The sequence below is a fragment of the Pituophis catenifer genome, unplaced genomic scaffold, assembly GCF_029215685.1.
Source record: "Pituophis catenifer annectens isolate HBS135680 unplaced genomic scaffold, rPitCat1.0.hap2 SCAF_6, whole genome shotgun sequence".
Lineage (NCBI taxonomy): Eukaryota > Metazoa > Chordata > Lepidosauria > Squamata > Colubridae > Pituophis > Pituophis catenifer.
In genome coordinates, this window is record NW_027256886.1 from 4,635,335 (window position 1) to 4,653,235 (window position 17,901).

The window sequence follows — 17,901 nt, forward strand, 5'->3', positions numbered from 1 at the left end:
TATTTTGGGCACTGGGCAACTGCCCTGCATTTGTGTGCATTAGCACTGTCCCATGGCCAGATGCGTGCACAATTTTTTTTTTTTTTTTTTTGCCAGAAAAACCAGCATTAAGCAAAATGGGCTTTGCTTAATGACTGCTGCAAGGGAAAAGCCCATAAAATCAGGTCAGTCCCTTGAGCAGCAATGCTTTACAACCTTCAGGATTGTTAACTGCTGGGCTTGATGGTCATAAGGTCTATCTCTCGTGTAATCGGGTGGGCTGCTGGGGGTAAGCTAAGATTCTGTGCAGTTTTGAGAAACCCCCCCCTCAAATCCCACCCTGGTTGGCCCCTCATATCCCGCCCCTCCCAGGAGTCCCCACGCAGCCCGTTTTGAATGCAGGTAAGTGCAGGGCGTGCACGGAGACTCAGGGAGGATGAAAAATGGGCCTACCAGAAGTTTGGGCCTCCAGAGCCTGGGGAGGGCAAAAATGCCCCTCCCCTCCGGGCTGTAGGAAGCTGACTAGGCCACACCTGCCATGGCCACACCCACCCAACAACTGGGGAAAGAACCCCTTGCTAAAATTTTTGAAGCCCACCCATGTGTAATTGAAAGTAAAGTTGGAAATTAAGATGCTAAAATAGTCGCTTAAAGCAGGTCTCCAACCTTGGCGACTTTTAAGACTTGTGGACTTCAACTCCCAGAGTTCCTCAGCCAGCTTTGCTGGCTGAGGAACTCTGGGAGTTGAAGTCCACAAGTCTTAAAAGTCGCCATGGTTGGAGACCCGTCTTAAAGAGCTGACCTTCCTAGATAAACTGCAATCCTTGACTTGTGTACTCCTTTGGCACATTAACATTCATAATCCCATTAATAGTTAATTTTTAAAGATAGATTTGGAATCTCGGGCACAGTTCACCCTTACGGTTGAAAAGAAGAGATGGCAACTCCACTGTTTGATTTTTCTTCCATACGGTTTCCGGCATTTAAAAGCTTATTTTCCAGTCATCCCATGATCTCTCTTGAGAGCAGAAAAGGCACAAAATGAACTCTCAACCCCTGCCTTCGACAAAAAGAAATTAGAATACAGTTAGCCATAATAGATAGTAAAAATAGTAACGAACCCTATTTTTTCAAATTCTGTTTCTGGTTGCGCTATAAAAGACCAACGGGACAACGTCTAGCATAGATGATTTTTATTTTCATAACAAAAGCCCCAGAGGGCAAACAGAACTAATTGTTAATGTTGTCTCAAAGAAAAATATCACAATATTTCTTTACAAAAAAAGTCAGTTACAATCCGCCCCCCCCCAAAAAATTACATTTTTAATTATAATTTTTTAAACACTTTTCAAAAAGTTGCAATTCCCTCAAAATGTATCTTTTTTAATTACAGTTTTTTTTTAATATATATATATAAACTTCCTAAGCAAAGATGCACTTCTACCTGTGCTGAAATAAGACCGGGTCAGAATTATCTATCCTCTTGCCTAAATGATAAATCTAACTTTCTCTACCACTGGATGTAACAGATCATTCTGGATACGTAACCGAGAGCATGCAGGAAACGGAAGAGTTTGATTTATTTGGATCCATGTTCAAAACCTTAGCAGCTCCTTAATTAACCGGGGTTACTTTCTTCCATTCAACCTGTGGCCTTCATTATCACACTGGATATTTCTTGGATAACGCAGGTTCCAGGAAATACTGGCAATAGGTTGGATGAGGACAATTTAGCTCTGCCTGCGGATTGAAACGTGAAAGTATTCAGTTGTAAGCGTATCCCGTTTTCCAGGTCCTTTTAGCGTTTCTGGAAAAGTTACTGCGTCTCAAGCAAAAACCATTTTCATTTCTGAGATCGTCTTCGTGGAAAATATCTGGAAATAGAAATCTAGAAATCTGAAAGCAGCTAAGTCCAGAATGTCTTCTTATTTTTTTTTTAAACTACCTTTACCTGCCTGGTCAGGTAAAGAGAATAACCAATGATGTTTTGTGATGCAGGAGAAAAATTGGGGCCGCTCTAGATATCATTTGTCTGTTCTATAGTAGGCTGAGGGCGCTTTGCACGTTCCCAGGAGGAATGCAGCTTTCTAAAATGCTAACTGAAAGGCAGAGAGAGAGAGAGAGAGAGAGAGGCAGACTATGCTCTATGTCAGAGATCTTCAAACTTGGCTGCTTTAAGACTTGTGGACTTCAATTCCCAGAATTCTCCAGCCAGCATAACATAACTGGCTGGAGAATTCTGGGAGTTGAAGTCCACAAGTCTTAAAGCGGCCAAGACCGCTTTAAGACCTCTGCTCTAGGGCCAATTTTTCTCCAGTTAAGATAGTGTAGACTTCAACTCCCAGAATTCTCTAGCCGCTTAGGGAATTCTGGGAGTTGGAAGTCCATCTCTGAAAACCACCCAGGTTGAGAAACACTGCTCTAGGCCACTCTGCAGAATTTACAAAGCTGCCTTCGGACACAAAAAAGCCGCAACTGATTCTGGTCCTCTTGGGAGAAGAAAGGATAAAAGGAGAACGGGTTAAACAGGTTGAAGGCGCATCTTCTGAAGAAGAAAAAAGAAGAAGAAGAAAAAAATATCAGAAACTTCCCACAGCTTCACTCTTCGCTGGCCCAGACAGCAGAAGAGCTCTTCTCCTCCAGGTAAGGCACCACGGCATCCGTGTAGAACTTCTCCAGCTTGGGGACTGTTTGCTTCCAGAAAACCGGGTCAAAATCCACGGGGGCGATTGCGGTTTGTTTGTTGGTGTGAACGACAAAATCAGTTTTCTTCAGGCCGGAGGCTTTCATCTGACACTGAACTTGGGTATAATAGGGATGAGTTTTCTTCAATGAGTAGGAACTGCCCTCGTTTTCCAGGCAGAAGGTCTGATCTCGGCAAGCTTCGTCCACCGTCTTGTTTCTGTGTTTATAGGGGCACTTCACTTCCAAGAGACGAAGATCCTTGCCGGTATTGGCGTCTTGGACAATGCCATCGGGGCTGGCGGCCAGCCAGGGCTTGTCTTTGTCGACAAAGATGCCGCAGTCTTTCACTTTCACCGGTTTCTTTGCCGTGGACTTGAGGGCTTCGTAAGCTTGCACTGCCTTCTTCTCATTGCGGACTCCCCAATTCATAGCCGGGGTCTGTACCCCCGATCTCGATCCCACCACTTCATTCAGGTACGACTGAGGCACTTCCGCCGTCCGGCCGTTTGCAAACTTGCTGTTGGAGATCTTGGGAGCGATGGAGGCCGTGATGCGGTTCTCGCGCCACTTGTGCCATTCGGGGTTTCTCCACTGGCCCCGGGTTTCCCTCTCGACCTCAGCCACTTTTTCAGGGGAGAGGGGCGCAGGCAGGCCCCTCGCTCTGCCTTGGGTTTTGCTCGCAGCACCGGAAGTAGCAGAAGGCTTTACTCCACCTGACGCCGTGGAGCTCTTGACTGCTCCTCCCCCATCGCTCTTCCTTGGACCTCCGCGTTGGCCATCAGAAGCCGTTGCAGACCTGGGCTGGCCGCTCTCCCTTGCTCCCCTAGGCTTTGTGGAATAGGCCGCCTTCTCTGGGGCTGATCCTCTGCCGCTCCCACTCTTAGGAGCCGTAGCTGTTGGGTTTGCACCGGTCGCAGGGACGGTCCTGGAGGTGGCTGAGGATCGAGGAGTTCCCGGACCTGCCTTGGGGGCTGTAGCAGCTGGGCGGGGAGATGCAGCAGAGTCAGAGGTTTTCCTGGGTCTTCCCATTTTTCAAATTCTCGTTCTGCAAATTATCAGAAGAAGGGAGAGGGAGGGAGGAAGAAAAGAGTTAAGTCAGATGGAGGGGCAGCTAGGAAATCGTTTTTCTAATATTTCTGCTTTGCAAGTTGTTTGCATCTGCTGCCTTTTATTTATCAATGGCTGAAAAGACCAAAAAAAAAAAAAAAAATCATCCACAGATAATCATGGAAAGTACAATCATGGAAAGTCCTTGACTTACAACTGTTTGCTTAGTGACCATTCAATACAGGAATGGGCTGCTGAGGGTTCGGGAGAACCTCTAGACAAGACTCTGTGCAGTTTGGAGAACCCCCAAATCCCACTCCTGGCTGGCCCCGCCCCGGAGTTTCCACGCAGCCCGTTTTGGATGCAGGTGAGTGCAGGGTGCGCGCGGAGACTCGGGGAGGGCGAAAAATGGGCCTACCAGAAGTTTGGGAAGGCTGGAAAGAGGGCCTCCGGAGCCTGGGGAGGCCATTTTCACCATCCCAGAGGCTTGAAAAAAAGCCTCCGGAGCCCAGGGATGGCAAAAACACTCCCCCCACATAGTGCAGGAGGCCAATTAGGCCACACCCACCATGGCCACGCCCACCCAGCAACCGGGCAGAGAACCCCTTGCTAAAAATTTTAAAGGCCCCCCCCCTGGTCAATGTTACAACAGCATTGAAAAAAGTGACTCGTGAGCACTTTTCAGTTACGTTTCCAGCATCCCCCGTGATCGCAGGATCAAAATTCAAAGGCCTGGCAACTGGGGCGATACTTATGACCGTTGCTGTGTCCCGAGGTCATGTGACTGCCCTCTTTGAGACCCTCCTGACAAGCAAAGTCAATGGGGAAGCTAGATTCGCTTAACAACACCCGGGGTTACCCACTTATGACCTGCAGGGATTCACTTAAACAACTGAGGCAAGGAAGGTCGTAAAATGGGGCAGAATTCACGTAACAAATGTCTCGCTTCTCAACAGAAAATGTTGGGCTCCATTGTGGTCGTAAGTTGAGGACTACCTGTACAAGAGGTGGAATGTCAGAACTTCCCCCTCACACACTCTCTTTCCTTTGCTTGGGGGGGGGGGGGAGGGAGAGGAGGAAAACTGATTGGGAGGGGGAAGGAAACTTCGCTGTTCACCATGCCTGCCAGAGACGAAACTTCAAGGACAGCCAGCTATGAGAGAATGCAGCTGCGTACCAAGGACAATCATTCCAAAAACATCTGGTTTGACCGTGATTGGACAAACGTGAACCAAGGGGGGGCAGGGAGGGGTAAGATTCTCTTGAAAAGGGGAGGGGGGGAATTACACTTGGGAATTTGACACCCCAAACTTCAGATCTTATTACTTATTACTATAACCATGTTGCTTCTATCTTTCAATTTATATTGTTTTTGTTTCCTAGTACGATTTGATAGCTTATTACCGTGATGGCGAACCTATGGCACGCGTGCCACAAGTAGCACGTGGAGCCATATCTGTGGGCACGTGAGCGTTGTCCTAGCTCAGCTCCAGTGTGCATGCGCGCACCGGCCAGCTGATTTTCGGGCCTTCCGGGCCCACTGGAAGTCGGGAAATGGGCCGTTTCTGGCCTCCGGGTGGGGAAGGCTGTTTTTGCCCTCCCCAGGCTCCAAGAAAGCCTCTGGAGCCTGGGGTGGCAAAAAATGGGCCCACTGTGCCATCACATGCCAAAAGTGGGGGGAATGCGGGGGGGTCACGCATGCATGCATGAGGAGCGGGGCGCATTGAATTATAGGTGTGGGCACGCACACGTGCAACTCCCCCCACGCTCCCCATGCTTTTGGCACGCGACAGCAAAAAGGTTAGCCATCACTGGCTTATTAGTAACCTTGACTATCACTAAGTGTTGCATCTTTTTATTCTCGATGAATGTATTTTATTCTCCTTATGTACACTGAGAGCATATGCACCAAAGACAAATTCCTTGCGTGTCCAATCACACTCGGCCAATAAAGAATAAAGAATTCAATCTGGCTTTGCTTTACTGTACTTCCCTTGACCCAAAGGTGCTTTTTCAAGAGGCCACTGGACTTTCTGGTTCTTTTCCTTTGAAGGCCTTTCGCTTCTCTCATTCAAGAAGCTTCTTCAACGGCAACGATTCACTGAACCACCGTGGCTAGAAAAGTCGTAAAACGGAAGCAAAACTCACTTAACAAATGTTTCACTTAGCAACATTAAAAGTCTGGGCTCAACTGTAGTCGTAACCTGAGGACTACCCGTACTGCTTCTCTCCAATGACTGAATCCATTTTAGCCAATCTAACACCAGCTGCAACTTAACTGTAAAAATCGGTGCCTAAGTTTGCTTTTTCTCCCCTCCCTCTTTCCCTTATTTTTGATTTGGGTCTTGTATAAGTCTGCAAGTAAGCCGGATAGGATAGGATAGGATAGGATAGGATAGGATAGGATAGGATAGAATAGAATAGAATAGAATAGAATAGAATAGAATAGAATAGAATAGAATAGAATAGAATAGAATAGAATAGAATAGAATTTTTGCTATGTTGCTAAGTAATTCATAGCATCCCGGATTCCTGAGGCACATGTGCTTTAGAATAGAATAGAATAGAATAGAATAGAATAGAATAGAATAGAATAGAATAGAATAGAATAGAATAGAATAGAATAGAATAGAATAGAAACAGGAACAGGAACAGAATAGGAACAAGAACAGAATAGGAACAGGAACAGAATAGGAACAAGAACAGAATAGGAACAGGAACAGGGACAGGGACAGGGACAGGGACAGGGACAGGATAGGATAGGATAGGATAGGATAGGATAGGATAGGATAGGATAGGATAGGATAGGATAGGATAGGATAGGATAGAATTTTTGCTATGTTGCTAAGTAATTCATAGCATCCCAGATTCCTGAGGCACATGTGCTTTAGAATAGAATAGAATAGAATTCTTTATTGGCCAAGTGTGATTGGACACACAAGGAATTTGTCTTGGTGCATAGGCTCTCAGTAATTGAAGGCTTATTTAAACCACTCTAGAAGCCTTTTTCAACCAGCTTCAGGCCAAGCCTACAGCATTGTAAATGAGACTGCATACATCGCACATGTAAGCAAATTGGAAAGAGGTGGACACACCCCTCCTGTGCATGCACAAAGAGTCATTTTCCTCTGAAAGCAGTGGAACCTTCAACAATCTGCGACACGCACACCAATTCTACCTGACTGCAAATAAAAGAACGGGCTGTGTTCACAAAAACGAACACTTTCCTGAACGTTGTATATCTCTAGCCTGCTTCCAGAGGGTATTGCCTGCTTTATAACCGGCTTTTGATTCTCTGAATAGCTGGACTACTGCTCCCCTTCAGAGCCTAAGGGCCGGATGACCGCAAATGATTTGAATCCTCCCATCCCCCGCCATTCAATCAGAACCGAAGAAGCTTCCTGGATGAGAAGTGAAACGTTTTCAAGGAGAATAACTTCAGAAAAGTCCAGTTGAAATAGTACCTTTGAGCTCCTATTTGCCTTCGCTGACGAGATTGTTGTAATCACACTGGTTCTGTAGCAAAGGCTCCCAATCTGCCTTGAAAATACTGGTTTGAGGAGAACTGCCTTAACAAAACCCTTTTGGCCTCATTCTTTTTACTCTCTTGTGGTTTAAAATCCCAAAGGGGCTGAGGATTAACTCCAGATAATGGGAACAGAGCAGTTTTTCTAAGAGCCTGCAGGGAACTCTGCGTTGTAGATCTCATCAAAACAGGTTTATATATTTCCAACATACAGGTAGTTAGTTATTTTCCAGGAACTAACTAGGTTTGCACCTCAAAAGTACGGTTTGAATAAGCCGCTGTTAACTACCGTATTTTTCAAAGTATAAAACGCACCAGAGTATAAGACGCACCTACCATTTTTGGTGAGGAAAAGAAGAAAAAGAAATCTCCCTCTGCCTCTGAGCAATTTTGCCTCTTACAGCAAACAGCAAACAGCAAACAGCCTGCTTTACTTTCATTTTTGTTTTCTGCATAGCTTGATTAACACAAGGAAAAAAAAACCTGCTCCAGCAATTTACCTCTTTGCAGCAAGCAGCAGAGCCCTTTGCAGCAAAACAGCTGAGAGCAAATCAGCTGAGAGTCAGGAGGCCGATCCAATCAACTTGTGCTAATTAGGCTGTGCTGAAGCTGAAAGGAGCTGTTTTTTCTTGCTCTTTGCTTGCAAGGAGGTAACTGCTGGGAGGCAGAGGCCAAAGAGTAGGGGCCAGTGGGTGGGCGGGGCTACATTGTGTGTATAAGACGCACCTAAATTTTCAGCCCCTTTTAGGGGGGGAAAAGAGTGTGTTTTATACTCCGAAAAATACGGTAAGTGCAGTTAGTCCTTGACTTACAATTCTAATGGGACCCGTCTGTCATGGTCATAAGTTGTTAGAGCAAAACAAATTACCCCCAAAACTGATACAACAGTTCAACTACTTGTTTTGCAACCATCGTTAACCAGCTTTGCCGAAAAATGGAAGGAAATGTCAGGTTTTAGCAAAAATATTGTAAAACTATAAATGCAGTCATGTTACCATGGGGAGGGCAGGGAAGAAGAGACAGCTATCAGAACCTCATCGTAAGAATTCCCAGGGAGATCCATTTTCAAATGCTAAGTAACTTGTCATCAGTGGAGGACTATTTGTACACGCATTGTACAGGTAGTCCTCAATTTATGACCACAATTATATGGCTAAATCAAATATTTGGGAAGCACGCTTTGCCCCATTTTCTTACCACATTTGTTAAGTTAATTGTTTTGCAACCTTTCTTACCACATTTAAGTGAATTTACTGCAGTTAAGTTAGTAACATAATTATTAAGTACAGTACGTGGGGCTTCCCCCGTTGATTGTACTTGTCAGTTCGCAAAAGGTGATCATGTGACCGGCATGAATATGAACCAATTGCCAAGCATCCAAATTTTGATCACGTGACCAGGGATGCTGCTGCAACAATCATACTAAAAGCAGTCTTAAGTCACTTTTTTTCAGTGCTGTTGTAACTTCAGATAATTATTAAAAGAACTACGGTTCTTTTAATAATTTACTTATTAAAGTAAATTAATAAGTTACTTTACTTACAACAGTTCATTCAGTGACTGTTGGAAGTTACACCGACATGGAAAAAAGTCCATTACAACCTTTACAGCAGCCCCATGATCATGTGATCAAAATTCAGATGCTTGGCCATTGTTTCGTACTTATGACCGTTGCTGTGTCCCGGGGTCATGTGATTTTGCGACCTTCTGATAAGCAAAGTCAATGGGGAAGCCAAATTCACTTAACTGTGTTACTAATTTAACAACCGCCGTGATTCACTTAACCGACTGTGGCAAGAAAAGTCATGAAATTGGGGCAAAACTCACTTCATGGATGTCTCACTTTGCAACATAAATTTTGGGCTCAATTGTGGTCCTAAGTCGAGGACTACCTGTACTATGCCACAAATCATGTCTCCAAATTGTTCTTTGTGGGTTTGCATTAGGCTTGTGGCAAAAAGGAACCCAATGACCCTGAAGCTTTCTGTGATCTGGGAGGAGGATTATCTTCCCTGAATCTAATCGTAGTACAAATTGCATTTAACAAGATTTAAAGAGGTGAAGCAATTGCCTATGGCCTTGACATTCTCAGTGAGTACATTCAGGCAATACTTTTACTTATTGCAAAAACTCCTGGGCTCGGTTCACGCACAACTCCAAAATATATCTTGTCCTGCCATTCTGTTGGAAGGGGGGGGGGGGAGGAAGGCTTGCTAGCATTTTTTGCATGCTTTTGCTCTAACCGCTTGGGAATTAGGGAGGGGGGATTGTCTTCCAAACTCCCTCTCAGCCGGTTCCAGCCTGATTCCAAGGCCATCATGCCCTGAGACTGACCTGTTATCTGCCTAGCACCTCAGTGTTCTCAAAACATCCTTGCAGCATCAGATGGACGGGAGGGTGTGTGTGTGTGTGTTGGGTTTTGGGGAAACAGAAGAATTGCTAAAACTTCTTTTGATTCAACTCAATGGAATCCAGAGTTTTGCTTTCCTGAGGGGCCAGCTGGGGCAGGTCCCAACTTACACCAACTTAGCTCAATGTATAAAGCCACAGTAACATTTAACCAAAGTTTAAATCTTACCAAATGGAATACTATGCCAATGCTGGTAAAATATAACCCATGGTTTATAAGCCTCAATGGAATTCACTGAAATCCAATAAAGTGCATTATGAGTCACAAGCACACACACACAAAAGGACTTGATTCACTCCTCCTTGCAAATACCAAGGCTTCATTTCCCAGAATTCCCCAGCTAGTGTAACTGCTGCCAAAAATATTAGCTGCTGATGTTCTACTCCTGTATATTTAGAGCATAATAAAATGACACACACCCCCTTTGCAAAGCGAAATACAAAAATGCCTTTTCTCCTTTTCCATCACCAGGAAAGAAAGGAATCTGAGAAAAGGTCCCTTGGTGAGCAAGATTTCTTCAAATGAGATGCACAGTAGACCTGGGAGAAAATTTCCCTAGAAGAAACGGCACCTGAGATTTATATATACACTTTAAAGGAAAATATTTGTAGCTCAGGGATGAAATGAGGGGTCCTTGGTGATTTCTGAGCTTGTTTGCTTGCAGACATTTCATTACCCAACTAGGTAACATCATCAGTGCTAGTTAAGGAGTGCTGTTTCATCTCAAAAGGTCTCAGCATTCTTTACTACCTGCACTGATGATGTGCAAGAACATGTATTCTTTTGGCTGTTGTCAAGACTCCCATGGTGCCATGTAGGGGTCATAGCTGGCTATAGGCAAAGTATAAATCTTAGGAGTTTGTCTAAGTTTGGTTGAAGTTTCTCAGGATGATGCAATGAAGGGGGCTTGTGTTCTGAAAGGGTGTTGGGCAATTCCTATTGTGGTTTAATGGCTTTTCTCTGTGTTGGATCTTGGGTGAGGGTATTTGCTTATGAATAGAGCTATCTCTTTATCTCTTAAGTGCTGACATCTGCTGTGGGCTGTTAAGAAAAGGTGGGGGCTGCTTTCTCCCTCTAAAAAAAACATGTTTCTCCATTTCTCATCCAGGGAAATATAATAGTCTGCTTTTTTAATATTTCTCAAAATATTTCATCCTTCTAGGAGCAGGGTGGGTGCTAATTTTCTACAACGGTTTACTATGTCTCCCTCCAAAGCTATTCATGAAAACAAAACAAAAAAACCACCAACCCATGTTTTCATTCTGTAGGAAGTTAAAACCCACCCCACTCCTTAGAAAATGAAATACCGTATTTTTCGGAATATAAGACGCACCTACCTTTTTTGGTGAGGAAAACAAGAAAAAGAAATCTGACTCTGCCTCCCAGCAATTTTGCCTCCTTGCAGCAAACAGCAAATAGCCTGCTTTACTTTCATTTTCAGCATAGCTTGATTAGCACAAGGGGAAAAAAAATCTGCTCCCAGCAATTTACCTCCTTGCAGCAAGCAGCAGAGGCCTGCGCAAAACAGCTGAGAGCAAAACAACTGAGAGTCGGGAGGCCCATCCAATCCACTTGTGCTAATCAGGCTGTGCTGAAGCTGAAAGGAGCTGTTTTTTCTTTGTTTGCTTGCAAGGAGGTAACTGCTGGGAGGGGGCCAGTGGGTGGGCGGGGATACATTTGGTGTATAAGACGCACCTAAATTTTCACCCCGTTTTAGGGGGGGAAAAGGTGCATCTTATACTCTGAAATATACGGTATTTTAGGAAATATTAAAAGGGCAGAATATTTCCCCCTAAAAGGCAGACAGAAACTCATCCCCCCCCTTTGTCAATGGGCCATTAAGGCCTGAGCCAGCCAGATCATCTGCAACACAAAAGACATAATAGGATCCATCTAGCAACAGAAACTCATCACATGGCACCTGGGAAGAAGCAATGCACTCTCAGCATATCTCTGCCCCTTTTCTGCTCAGGAACTCAAGCCATGTGATCCTGTTCATCAGTAAGCCATCTTTCCAAGCAGTCTCCATGTTTCCAGTGTCTTTTTTCCCCACTTGGAACAGAATCCAGGTGGACATATTTTCTAACAATTCAACGTACAAAAAACCTATAAAGTCTTCCAACATTCTGCACTTGATAAACTTTTTGGGAAGGCAGAAAAAGGTAAAAACCAAAGGCAAAGCTTTATAGTAGTTGGAAATTCAATGTACTATACCTATTATTTTTATATACGTAAATATATAAACTACCTTTCTCGTAGTTCACGTAAAAGGCAAAATTAAGACATTAATACAAAGAAATATGATCGTGAAGAAAGCATGCTTCTGTATCCAACTCACACCACACTGCTCACCCCACTTTCTTGCCTGCATGTATTCCAAATAGCTGTGAGAAGGAACCCAACTAAATTTTAAAAACTTTTTTCTGCATTGCAAAGACTTACCTTTTTTTTTTTAATTCACAAAGTACAACCGTAGGCTTCCTTACTTAGAAAGTCGATTCCCTTTGAGGTTTCTTCCAAACAGCTGTAGAAAAGAAACACAACAAAATCTTTTCAACTTTTCTCTTTCTCCATTGCAAACACTTTTCTTGATTCACAAAGTACAACCGTTCGGTAGACTTTGCCACTTATAAATGCCCCTAAACGATTCTACAAAGTCTGACTTCCAAAATCCCAATTTACCATTTGTTCTTTGTTAAATGTAACCGGATCCAGTTTCGGAACAGCAGCTGCTGGGTGAGGTTTGAGGAGGAACAAAATTAAACATGGAAACAAGGCAGGGATTGGGAGTTCAAAAAGGCATGTCTGGGCATAACCCACTGCGTGCTGTTGCAGTGGATCATCTATCGCCAAGAAACAACTGTTTTATACTACAGGTAGTCCTTGACTTACAACAGTTCATTTAGTGACCATTCAAAGTTACATCTTCACTGGGGAAAAAAAGGGGACTTTATGACCATTTTTCACACTTACAACCGTGCAGCATTCCCATGGTCACATGATCAAAATGCAGATCCTTGGCAACTAACTCACATTTATGACGGTTGCAGTGACTCTGAGTCATGTGATCCCCTTTTGCAACCTTGACATAGCTTAATGGGGAAGCCAGATTCACTTAACAACAGGGTTACTAATTTACCAACTGCAGTAATTCACTTAACAACTCTACCAAGAACTCTCTTAAGAAATCTGTCACTTAACAATAAAAATTTTGGGCTCAATTATGGTCGTAAGTCAAGAACTACCATGTTTCCCCGAAAATAAGACCCTGTTTTAAATTTTTTTGAACCCCGAAATAAGCACTTGGCTTTATTTATTTTATTTATTGGTTCGATTTATATGCCACCTTTCTCCGGAGACTCAGGGCGGCTTACAATGCGTTAAGCAATAGCCTTCATACTTTTGTATATACCTGCTTAGTAGGGCTTTCGCCCCCCCCCAAAGCGGTGTTCTTTTTTATACAAAGTCAGCTTATTGCCCCCACAATCCGGGTCCTCATTTTACCTACCTTGAAAGGATGGAAAAGGCTGAGTCAACCTTGAGCCTGGTGAGATTCGAACTTGCAGTAATTGCAGGCAGCTGGTGTTACTTAACAGCACTTTAGTCTGCTGCGCCACCAAGGCTCTTTTTTTGGGGGGGAGGTCTTATTATTTTGGGGTACATGGAGGAAACCAGAGGAAATGGCAGGGACCAGCTGCGCATGCGTTTAAATATTTTCAGGGAGGGCTTATTTTCAGGGGAGGGCTTATTTTAGTGCATGCGCTCAAAAGCCCAATTGGGCTTATTATCAGGGGATGTCTTATTTTAGGGGAAACAGGGTATCTGTACATCAAGTTTACACCCAGGTTGAATTCTGCACTGCACCGGTAGTCCTCAATTTATGACCACAACAGAGCCCAAAATTTATGCTGGGAAGTAAAACATTGGTTGAGTTTTTCCCCATTTTATGTCTTTTCTTGCCACGTTTGTTAAATGCATCACTGCGGTTGTTAAGTGAGTAACACGGATGTTAAGTGAATCTGGTTTTCCCCTTGACTTTGCTTCATCAGAAGGCCGCAAAAGAAGATCACACGACCCCAGGACACTGCAACCGTCATAATTATAAAGCAACTGTCAAACAGTTGAGGACCCGGATCGTGGGGGCAATAAGCTGACTTTGTATAAATATACAAAAAAAGTATGAAGGCTATTGCTTAACGCATTGTAAGCCGCCCTGAGTCTCCGGAGAAGGGCGGCAAATAAATAAATAAATATCCAAATATAAATCACATGAACATGGGGGTGCGGTTGTTAAGTTAGTAACAGTGTTGTTAAGTGAATCTGGCTTTCCCCTTGACTTTGCTTGTCAAAGTCGCAAAAGCAGATTACATGACCTTGGGACATTGCAACCGTCATAAATATGAAACAGTTGCCAAGCATCTGAATTTTGATCGTGTCTATGGGGATGCTGCAATGGTCATGTAAAAAAACTGACTTTTTTTCAGTGCCGTTGTAACTTCGAACACTCACTAAATGAACTGTTGTAAGTCGAGGATTACCTGTATTTTCCAGGTTTAATACCTTTTTTCCCCAAGGAGGGCAGAATGCCAGCTGCCACCTTATGTTCGCTTGGGTTCAGCTACCATGTGGTGACAGACGGCCATGAACTGGAGGGGGGGGGGTGAAAGGATGGGGGGGGATGGTTGGAGGAGGAAACTGAAAGTTGGTTGTGTCGCCTGGGAAGCTGCTCCAAGGCCACACCACTGGAAGGAGGAGGGAACCGCACACTGACCGTTATGAAAACAATCTTGCGCAAACTGGATTGCAAGAGGCAGATAAGGAGGGAGAAAAAAGCAGGACTTAAAGTGATTTTGGCGAGTGAACCTCAGTTGTGGCTTTGCATTTATTTGTTTGTTTGTTTGATTTATATGCCACCCTTCTCTGGAGACTCAGGGCAGCTTACAATGCGTTAAGCAATAGCCTTATATACCTGCTTAGTAGGACTTTTCCCCCCCCCCCAGCGGTGTTCTTTTTTATACAAAGTCAGCTTATTGCCCCCACAATCCGGGTCCTCATTTTACCTACCTTGCAAGGAGGTAAGTCAACCTTGAGCCTGGTGAGATTTAAACTCGCAGTAATTGCAGGCAGCTGGTATTACTTAACAGCACTTTAGTCCGCTGCACCACCAAGGCTTCTTGCAGGTAGTCTTCTACTTAAGAGGACAATTGAACCCAGAATTTATGTTGCTAAGGGAGAAATTTGTTCAGTGACTTTTGCCCCATTTAAGGCATTTTCTTGCCACCCTTAAGTAAATCACTGCAGTTGTTAAATTAGGAACACGGTTGCGAAGTCAATCTGGCTTCCCCACTTACTTTGCTTGTCAGAAGGTTGGGAAAAGTCATGAGTCCCTTTTTTTTTTAGTGGTTGTTCACTTCAAACGGTCACTAAATGACTGTTGTAAGTCGAGGACTACCTGTACTGAAATACATTTGACCTCCAATAAAATTATACCTTTCCCAATGAATGGAGCCGAGGATATTTTTTTTTACTTAAGAGATTTAAGCTGTGCCAGCTCAAACTGGCAGCTTCAGCCTGGTCCTACAAGCCCAATAAACTCTCTCGGTCCTTGACTCAAAGGGGAGGAGAGAATAGCATCTCCTTCCTTTGGGAATACTCATATTTGTAGAAAAACTCCATCTATTTTCTGGAAGCAGCAGCACTTTTTAAGAACTAAGAATTCAGCATTAAGAATTCGATGTTCTTCATTTGACATTCTCCTTACAACATACAGCTAATTATTTAGTGACCGTTTGAAGTTGTAGGAAGTTAGCACCCACCCCTTTCCTAGAATATTTTGGGAAATATTAAAAAGGCAGAATATTATGTTTCCCTGGATGAGAAATGAAGAAGCATGTTTTAAAGAGGAAGCAGCTCCCATCTTCCTGCCCCCATCCTTTGTCAATGGGCCAGAGGCAGAAACTCAATCTTTGTCAATGGACCATTATCTGTAACACAATAGGGCCCATCTAGCAACAGAAACTAACACAATAGGGCCCATCTAGCAACAGAAATTAACACAATAGGACCCATCTAGCAACAGAAACTCACCACATGGCACCTGGGAAGAATACATCAGCCAGCAAGGCTGGCTAAGACCCCCCCCCCCCTCCTGGGAGTTTGACAACTAATCAGGATACTCTTTTTGGGCCCCAGGAAGTTCAAAGCCAGAGAGGACATAAAACCCAGGGACTCACTGAGTCCTTTTTCTGTTCAGGAACTCATGCCATGTGATCCTGTCCACCATTAAACCATCTTTCCAAGCAGTCTCCATGTTTTCAGTGTCTTTTTCCCCTTGGAGCTGAACCAAAAGGATATTTCTTCTTACAAAGTTATGTGACTTATGACCATTTTTTACACTTATGACTGTTGCAGCAAAGCCCATGGTCACGGAGTCAAAATTCAGACTTGGCAACTGGCATGTATTTATGACGATTGCAGGACGGGGGGGGGGGGGGTGTCCTTCAAACAAGCAAAATCAATGAGGGAGCTTAACAAGCCCTAACAACCCTTAACACCTTTAACAACCTATTAACTAACAACTGCTGTGGTTCACTTAACAACTGTGGAAGAAAGGTCATAAAATGGAGCAAGTTTCTCTTAACTGTCTTGCTTATCAACAAATTTTGAGCTCAATTGTGGTCATAACAAGGACAAATAGGCTGAAAAACAGCTTCTATCCCAGAGCAATAACCATATTGAATTCTACGGCATAGTGCAATATCGGGTTTTCAATTTCAATTATATAGAATGTAAAGGATGTATGTTTGTGTTCTTATTTTTATAGTTATAATGTACACTGAAGACAGCATTTAATTTCATTGTATCATGTGCAATGACAATAAAGTAAACTGTACTAAACCTACATATATGTACATATACATTGTAAATACATATACACATATATACCCATAATATACATATACACATATACACAAAAGTGTGTGTATCTGTGTCAGAAACCTGCAAAAAAAGTTGGAAAGAAGGAATGCACAATGCCCACCTCCTCTTTCTCCAGGGTGTAGCTGCTCCCTCCCCAACATGCAACACCTCCAGAACACACCTTCATCCTCCTTCACCAATCCTAGCTTATTCCCCAGATGTAATGAACTGAGTTACTGTCAGCGGGCCAATTGCTTGTTTCTTTTCAAGATGGAAACCTCAACAGCCCGTATAAAACGCCCACCTGGCAGGAAGAAGCCCCCCTTCCTAACATCCGGATCTGATTTTTCCCGCCTTCCGTTTCTCCTGCCATTATCTAGGGGGGGGGGGAAGGGGGGGCAGATCCTTTAACCTGTCCCATGGATGCATTGGAAAAACACACCCAGAAACTACAGTTAAAGTCCATGAACATCGTATTTTAATTATTCCAAAGTAAGCCCCATCGTTTTCTCTCTCTCTCTTGGATGGGAACTAGTGGTCGCTCTAATTTTAATATTGAGATTTTATATATATATATATAAAATACACACACACACATATACACACATGCACACACACACACACACACACACATATATATATATATATATTTGTTTTCTCAGGTTTTCGCGGGTGTTTGTATGTAGGTCTTTGGTTATTCGGGTCTTGTCCCACGTAAAATTGAAGGTTTCTTGGCGACGTTTCGACGAAGTCTCATTCGTCATCTTCAGGCTGGTGTTCTCGGCTTCCTGCTCCTGGAAGCACGAAGCCGAGAACACCAGCCTGAAGATGACGAATGAGACTTCGTCGAAACGTCGCCAAGAAACCTTCAATTTTACGTGGGACAAGACCCGAATAACCAAAGACCTACATATATATATATATATATATATATATATATATATATATATATATATATATATATATATACACACATAGACATATCAATCTATATAGTGTTGGAAGATATGATTCACTCTTCTCCTAGAAAAAGGAAAAGAAACTCAAAAAATATTAAAAAAGCAGGAAAATTCTCCTAAAAGAAAATAAGCAGAAACTCAGTCAGAAGTTTCAGCCCCCACTTTTGTCAATGGGCCATTAAGAAGCTAAAGCCACCCTATTTTCCACAACAAAGGAAGAACAAAATTACAGGGGCCTGCAACATCCAAACAGGTATGGGACACAGAAAAAAAAGCAAACATCCAAAAAGGAAAAGAAATCAAGCCAAAGTAATTAGAATTATAAACACATGAGAAAAGGAGATATTCACTAAAACACAGTAATAGCAAACTGATTA

General features: G+C 43.4%; 1 protein-coding gene across 3 annotated transcripts in view; it reads right to left on the minus strand.

Annotated features, from left to right (window-relative positions):
• Nucleotides 1–1,188: 1,188 nt before the first annotated feature.
• Nucleotides 1,189–17,901, minus strand: part of LOC139317983 (uncharacterized) — a 20,256-nt gene continuing 3,543 nt past the window's right edge. For all 3 annotated transcript variants that reach the window (XM_070945207.1, XM_070945208.1, XM_070945209.1), the window contains exons 2-3: nucleotides 12,090–12,171; nucleotides 1,189–3,709 (exon numbers count right to left, since the gene is read on the minus strand). In XM_070945207.1, the coding sequence (XP_070801308.1) occupies nucleotides 2,578–3,693 (1,116 nt within the window). In that variant the 5' untranslated portion in view covers nucleotides 3,694–3,709; nucleotides 12,090–12,171 and the 3' untranslated portion in view covers nucleotides 1,189–2,577. The remainder of the gene's footprint in view (nucleotides 3,710–12,089; nucleotides 12,172–17,901) is intronic.